This window comes from Pneumocystis jirovecii, assembly GCF_001477535.1.
Source record: "Pneumocystis jirovecii RU7 chromosome Unknown supercont1.34, whole genome shotgun sequence".
Taxonomy (NCBI): domain Eukaryota; kingdom Fungi; phylum Ascomycota; class Pneumocystomycetes; order Pneumocystales; family Pneumocystaceae; genus Pneumocystis; species Pneumocystis jirovecii.
This window is the reverse complement of record NW_017264808.1, coordinates 1-7,340: the sequence shown is the minus strand read 5'-3', so window position 1 is coordinate 7,340 and position 7,340 is coordinate 1. Positions and strand designations below refer to the sequence as shown.

Genomic DNA, 7,340 nt, shown 5'->3' with positions numbered 1-7,340 from the left:
AACCCTAACCCTAACCCTAACCCTAACCCTAACCCTAACCCTAACCCTAACCCTAACCCTAACCCTAACCCTAACCCTAACCCTAACCCTAATCTCAGAGTGCTTCTATCGACTCCTTCAAATCGATCACCCCAACAACTCAACAACCTCACTCAAACAATCCCACTAAACAACTCTATTAAAACGAGTCAACACAACCTTCAAACTCTAAAAACGCGACTTGACAAACTTCAAAACAACTTCACTCAAACTTAACTCAAACTTCACTCAAACTACCTCAACACGACCCCACTCAAATAACTTCACTAAACAACTCAGTAAAATCACTCAGCTCAACCTTTAAACGCTAAAAAACACGACTCCATCAACTTCAAAACGACTCCACTCAAACTTCACTTAAACTTCATCAAAACCATTTCAAATCATTAACTAAAACAACTCCACCAAAACACTGTTAAAACCACTCGTTTCAACCCCAAAATTCTACATTAATTCCATTAAATTGACTTGCCTTCACCCCACTTAAATTTCAGTGTCACGTGATGGTCACGTGATCTCGACCTCTCCTACAACTACTCTACATTGCGTTTCCTTACTCAAACTCTTCAAACTGCCCCTCCCACTCTTTCATCCGACTAAACTCGCCTTTTTGAGTCGTCCTTTGCTTGAACAAACTCCATTCTCTTTTTCCTATCCAAGCAACGCTTTGTACTCCCTCACTCTAAATCTGCCTTTACCCCACTTAAATTTCATCCTGTCACGTGTATATCACATGTGGTCACGTGACTTTGACTTCCCCTACGACTACTCTACACTCCACTTCCCTTACCAATACTTCACACTGCACCTTCCCTACCAATACTTCATACTGCACTTCCTCTAGAAATTCTTTAAAACTTGCTTTCCTACGCTTCCCTCTAGTCAAACATGACTTCTTAACTCCCTCCTTCCTTAAACAAAGTTCAATGCTCACTCCCTCTCCAAGTAACGCTTTGTGTTACTTTACTTAAACTCTTGGCTTTACCCCACTTAAATTTCTTCCTTGTCACGTGTCTTTCACGTGATGGTCACGTGACCTTGACCTCCCTACGACTATTTCACACTGCGTTTCTTTCCCCCAATTCTTCAAACTGCCTATCCTACGCTTTCATCTAACTAAACTAAACTCTTTGAGTCGCTCTCTGCCTGGACTTTGTTCAATGGCCACCTCCTGCTTAAGCAACACTTCATGCTCCCCTGCTTAAACCCCTGACTTTACCCCACTCAAATTTTAACGATCTCACGTGTCTTTCACGTGATGGTCACGTGACCTTGACCTTCCCTACGACTACTTTACATTGTGTTTCCCTCTCCCAACTGTTTAAACAGACACTCCTACGCGTCCTTCAGCTTAAACGTGACTTTTTACTTTTCTTTTTGCCTAAACAATGTCCATTCGTTGCTTCCCGTTTAAGTAACACTTGATAGTACTCTACTTAAACCCCTGACCTTACCCCACTCAAATTTCAACTGTTCACGTGATGGTCACGTGACTTTGACCTGCCTACGACGACTTCACACTGCATCTCCTTCCCCCAAATTGTTCAAATTGCCCCTCCTACACTTTCATCTGTTTAAACTCAACTTTTTGAGTCGTTTTCTCTTTCAACAAAACTCATTCGTTACCCCCTCTTCAAACAACACCTTGCACTGCCTCTCTCCAATTCCTGGCTTTACCCCACTCAAATTTTGGCTGTATCACGTGATGTTCACGTGATCCTGACCTCCCCTACCAGCACTCCACACTGCGTTTCCCCCTCAAACTTCTTAAATTGTCTTTCCCGTGCTTTTATCTGGTTAAACGGTGCACTCTTTTCCCTACCCTGCTTAAACAAAGTCCATTCTCTTTTCCCCCATCTAAGCAACACCTTCTGCTCCCCTACTCTAACCCTGGCCTTACCCCACCCAAATTTCTTCGTTTCACGTGACTTTCACGTGTTGGTCACGTGACCCTGACCTGCCTATGACTACTTCACCGCGTGCTTAAATGCAATTTTTGCAATTCTTTTACAAAACAAATTCTATTCTCCTTTTAACCCTATCTAAACCCTATCTAAACCCCATTCAAACCCCACTCAAACCCCACTCAAATCCTATTGGCCAATTTCGTTGCCATGGAAACAACCTCCCCCTTTTTTACCCAACCCTCCTCTTCCCCTCTAAACCCTCCCCTCTTCTGCTAAACCCTCATCACCTTTGTTAAACCCTCGTTTCCTGCTACTCTGCTAACATTCTGCTTGAAATTCTCCTAAAAACACCCTCTTAATGACCCTCCAATTTCAATCAAAATAACCCTCATTTTAACTCCGTTTTTCCGCCTTTTAAACTGCACTTTGAAGCCTCGCTGAGGTCCGGGCCTGAAAACAAATAAACCCTCCTCTGTGCTCCAAATCTCACCCTAAACCTCCCCTAAATCCGGGCTTAAATCTCATCTTAAACCCCCTCCTAACCCCCTCTCTTGAACCCTCTTTTTTTTGGTTTTTCTTGCAAAGAGGACCCACCCACCCTCCCCCCTCTCTCCTCCCAATTTATACCCCACCGGCTGTCCGTAACCCTCCCCGGCTGTCCCGTGCCCTCCTCCTCCCCTGTCCCCTGTCCCTTCTCTATCTTTATTCCCTCACCCCGCCCTCCACCTCCTTGATTCTTCCTTTCTTTGTACTGCTTCTCCTCATTTTATTCTATTGTTTTTGCTCCCCTGTTTTCTCCCTCTGTTCCTGTTTTTTTATCCACCTTTTGTCCATCACTCTTCTCCCTCCCCTCGACTTCACTTGCTATCAATTCCCTCTCACCTATTTTTATCTATGCAAGAAATCCATCTTTTTTCTCCCTCCTCCTTCTTCTAAATCTAATATTTACTCCTGCTTGCTCTTTCTTCTTGTTCTTGTTTTTTATCTACCACCCTCTCTCCCCTCGACTTTAACTCTGATTTGTTTCCTCCACCTACTTTTGTCTAAATAAATTTATATAAAAAGGCCATCCTTTTTCTCCCCCTTCCTCCTTTCAATCTATCCTCTTCCTTTGTGCTCTCTCCTATGGCACTGTTGTTTTTTATTCACCACCCTCTCTCTTCCCTCGACTCCAGCTCTACTCAACTTCCTCCCTATCTAGCGTGTTTTATAAAGAAAAAATGATTTTTCCTGACTCTCCTCTCCTCTTAGATTCAGTGGGCGTTTTTTCTTCTTTTCATGTATTTTTCATATTTTCCATTTTATTATTTTTTCTATGCTTTAATCATATTAAATCCTTTCATTTACTTTAACAAAAAAAAATAATTTTCCCTCTCTCTTTCCCCATCATTTTTCCCCGCTATTCTTATGCACATTCACTCCTTTACATTCTATTCTTTCTATTTCTCACTCAATCTTTCTTGATGATTCATTTATTTACATCTGTCCACCCCGTGCCCACTTTCACTAAATTTACAAAAACACCTTCACTACGCCTCACCTTCACTCTAAACACTCTTTCTACTCCTCTAAACGCTTCTCTCTTGTTTTTTTCTTTTTTTTTATCCACTCACTTTTCTTCCTCCCAGCTCATCACTCACTCTTACTTTTTTAAAAAAATTCATCTTCCCCCACCTTAAACCATTCGTTTCGTCTTTGATGGCCCTCCCCTTCTCGCCCCCCTCTGACTCTTTCCCTTTCATTCATTTTTTTCAGTGGCTCTCAAATTCAATATCTACAGTTCATCTTGATCTCTCAAAAAATTCTTCTCTTTGACTCTAATTTTGATTTTATTTCAAAACAATGCTTAAATATACTATGGAAATCTTTCTAAACACTAATTTCTATCAATTCTTATATCAATTCTTATATCTACGCCTCTGTCAACGCTTCTGTCAACGCTTCTGTCAACGCTTCTGTCAACGCTTCTGTCAACGCCCTGTCAACGCCTATATCAAGTTTCACAAACTTTAACTCTGCTCATCAACCTCAACGCTACATACAAACACCGCCCACCCAACTCCACTCCCCCCATTGTCCTATCCCATCATCTCTCCATCACTGCATCTCACCTCGACTCCATGTGGGGCAAATCCGGGGTAGGCGCTGAATGCGCTGATAACGACATGGCACAACAAACAGCGGCCACCCATCCGGGCAATACAGGCTATTTGCACAGGGAACACGCTACTTTATGTGTAATGCACTTTCAATTGATGTTGAAGAGATCATGGTCTACTCTTTCCTGCCCTATCCTCATTCATCTAGTAAATATACATGCTGCTCTTATATCCCATTCCCATTTTACATCTAAATCATGAATGAAATCATCATTACCACTAGCACCCCCCTCATCACACTCCACCCACTCATCCTCAGCCCCTCACTCGGCTTCACTTCCCCTGCTTCATCCTCCTCTCCTGTCGTGCACTTCGTAGGCTTACACCGCCTCGTCGAGGTCAGTGTTATTCTTGACGTAACTGTGGACGTAGTCGTAGAGGTGCTGGTGTGTGTCGACGTCTTTGTGACCCATGTGTCTGTCGTTTGCAGAGATTGGCAGTCTGTTGCTTTTGGATCTGTAACGGTTGTTGTTGTCGTAGTTGTAGTTGTAGTTGTTATGTTTTTAGTTGTTGTTTCGTATGGTTTTACTTTCAGTGGTTCTAATTTCGAACATACTTCTTGTATTTTTCCACATGGATTCTCACATTTACACTCTTTTTTGAAACCACAATCCTTCAGTGAATGATCACATATTTCCTTTAATTCTACATAGAGATCAAATGCTCTTGCTACTAAATCAAATGCCTCTAACTCTTTTTTAGTCACTTGAGTGTTTGTATTTCTTCTTATAAGCTTAAACTGTGTTGCATCTTTTGTCTCCTTAGGCGCAACTGATGCATTATTTACAGCATTATTGGCCGATTTCTTGTTTGTTGTTTCTAATCTCGATAAAACAAGGTTTGCCTCTTTCATTGCTTCTTCAGCTTCTTTTTTAATCTTTTCATAGTTTTTTCCTTTCTCTTTTAGTTTTTCACTGATCTCAGTGAGTTCTTCTTGTAATTTTAAGCATTTTTCTTGAACTTGTTTAACAAGTTTTTCGCAAACTTCTTTCCTTACATCCTCATCTTTCTTATTAGCTTCATTGCTTTTGCAAAGAGTTTCAAGCCCATTGGTTGCATTAGTCAAGGCTACACAGTATTTCTTAAGGGTCTCCTTGCATTCTTCGTTCGTTGCTAGATTACCCTTTAATCCATCAATCGCTTTATTTTCTAATTCCTTCTTTTTAAAGAATGATTCACATTTCTTATTAAGTTTTTTACATCCTTTTCCTCCATTTTCTTCAAGCTCAGTACAACTTGGAGTGAATTTTTTGCAATATGGTGCCCATAATCCACATACTTCTTCCTCTTTATTCTCTATTTTATCTACAATTTTCATAGTCTCCATATATCCTTTCAATATATTACATTTAGATTCAACATTTCTAATGATCTTTTTGCAAACAAGCTCCAAGTCAGAACATGCCGGAAAAAATTTACTATTTTCTCTTCTAAACCATTTTTCACATCGTTTCTTAGCTTCTTCTTTACAGCTATTTTCATCTTTTAGATATCCTTTATTTTCTTTTAACAACTCCTCTTCTAACTGCTCTATGCTCTCCAGTCGATTGCAATGCTGTTTTAACGTATAACATGACCATTTAATTTCTTTTGAATCTTTTCCTAAGACCTCACATTTTTCTTCTAATTCTTTACAATCCTTTTTCGTTGGAAAATCTCGTTTCTCGTTCAAATGTTCCTGCAAAGCAACTGCCCTCAATCGCAAATCTGTTGACACTGTAAGAGCCGTTTTTATTGGGTTCATACATAGTACAAATAATTCATCACTTTCTCCTTTCATCTTTTCACAGACTTTTATCAAGTTTTTTCGAAGATTCTTAAGCCATGTTTCATTCAAACCTTGCAATTTTCCCCGTAACTTATCTTGTAATGCTTCATTTGCTGGTGCTTCAAGCCCTTTTTTATAACATGCTGCCTTTAAATTATCACATTCTTTATTAAGAGGACCTTTATCTTGAGTAAAATAAAAACAATCTGACAATAGTTTCGTGCACTTTCTTTCACTAAGAAATGTATGCAATACATGCCAACTAATAATTTCCTTCCCATTAGCTATGTCAAGATATTTTTCAATCTCTTTAGAAACAATCGAAGCACGGGTCGCTAATTCCTTATCTAATTCATTACACTTTTTCTTTCCGTCTTCATTTATTTTATCTTTTTCACATAAATCTTTTAAAAATTTATGTTCTTTAAGGTCCTTGCACTTTTTATCAAGCACTTCTTTACATTTTTCTGCAACCGTAGATTTAGTACCGCTTTGACTTAGTAAAAATAAAAGTTCAGTTGCATCTCTTGTAGGCGGTCTTCCAATACGAACTCCCTTCTTTGCTGCCTCTTTATAAAGCTCTTCCAATTCTATTTCTTCTGCCAATGTAATTCCTGGTCTTATAGGCTCAAAATTTGATCCTGGCTCCGTATAGACAACGTTCTTTTCTTTACAATTATTCACAAGCTCTTTACATTTTAGCTTATCTGTACACGTTTCCTCGTAAAAGTGACACTCTCTAAGTAATACTGGACATTTCGTTTTGAATCCTTTTTTTTTTAGTAATTCTTCAATTTTTGTTTTGAGAAAATCACATTTATTTTGTTTTTTAGTCATAAGAGTATCGCATGTTTCTTTCTGGTAAAGACAAAGCTTTGTCAACTCATCACTTTCTTGACCTATTTTTAAGCAAACATTTTTGATTTTCTTTTCGCATCCAGATTTGTCCTTCAAATCCCCACGGAATGCCCTCAAAAGGACTTCTTCTGCTACTCCGTCACGTTTTCTCTGGTAACATAGATTCCTTAGTTTGTTGCAATTCTCTGTAAGATCACTAGGACATGCTCCCTCCAAAAATAGGCATTGTCGTTCATTCTCTTTACAATCATTATCTTCTAATGTTGAAACATCTTTTTTGGCTGCTATTCCTAATTTTGTTTCAAATGTAGTACACTTTTCTTTAACTTTGGTTTCCAACTTTGTGCATTTTGCTTCTGCTGTTGTATCATCCTTACATATTTCTTTTAATTTTGGACCCATTATATTTAATTCCTGAGTTATATTTCTCAATCTTTGACAATATTCCTTTAGTTTTTCTTTGCATTCTTGTTCTTTCATTACATTTTCTCTTAGAATTAAAGCCAAAAGATACTCTTCTTCTTCATATACACTAGCTCCTTGCGCCGCTTTTGCCTGCCGCTTAACCGCCCGCGCCACCGCCCGCGCCAAAATCTAGAGGACATTAAT

The 7,340-nt window shown here is 39.3% G+C and overlaps 1 protein-coding gene across 1 annotated transcript; it reads right to left on the bottom strand.

Moving 5' to 3' along the window:
- Nucleotides 1-4,295: 4,295 nt before the first annotated feature.
- T551_03705 (uncharacterized protein) lies at nucleotides 4,296-7,325 on the bottom strand (the record flags this gene model as incomplete). The annotated part of the gene is made up of 1 exon (XM_018375968.1): nucleotides 4,296-7,325. A coding segment is annotated over one exon (3,030 nt), but the record flags the coding sequence as incomplete, so codon positions are not given.
- Between the last annotated feature and the right edge of the window lie 15 nt (nucleotides 7,326-7,340).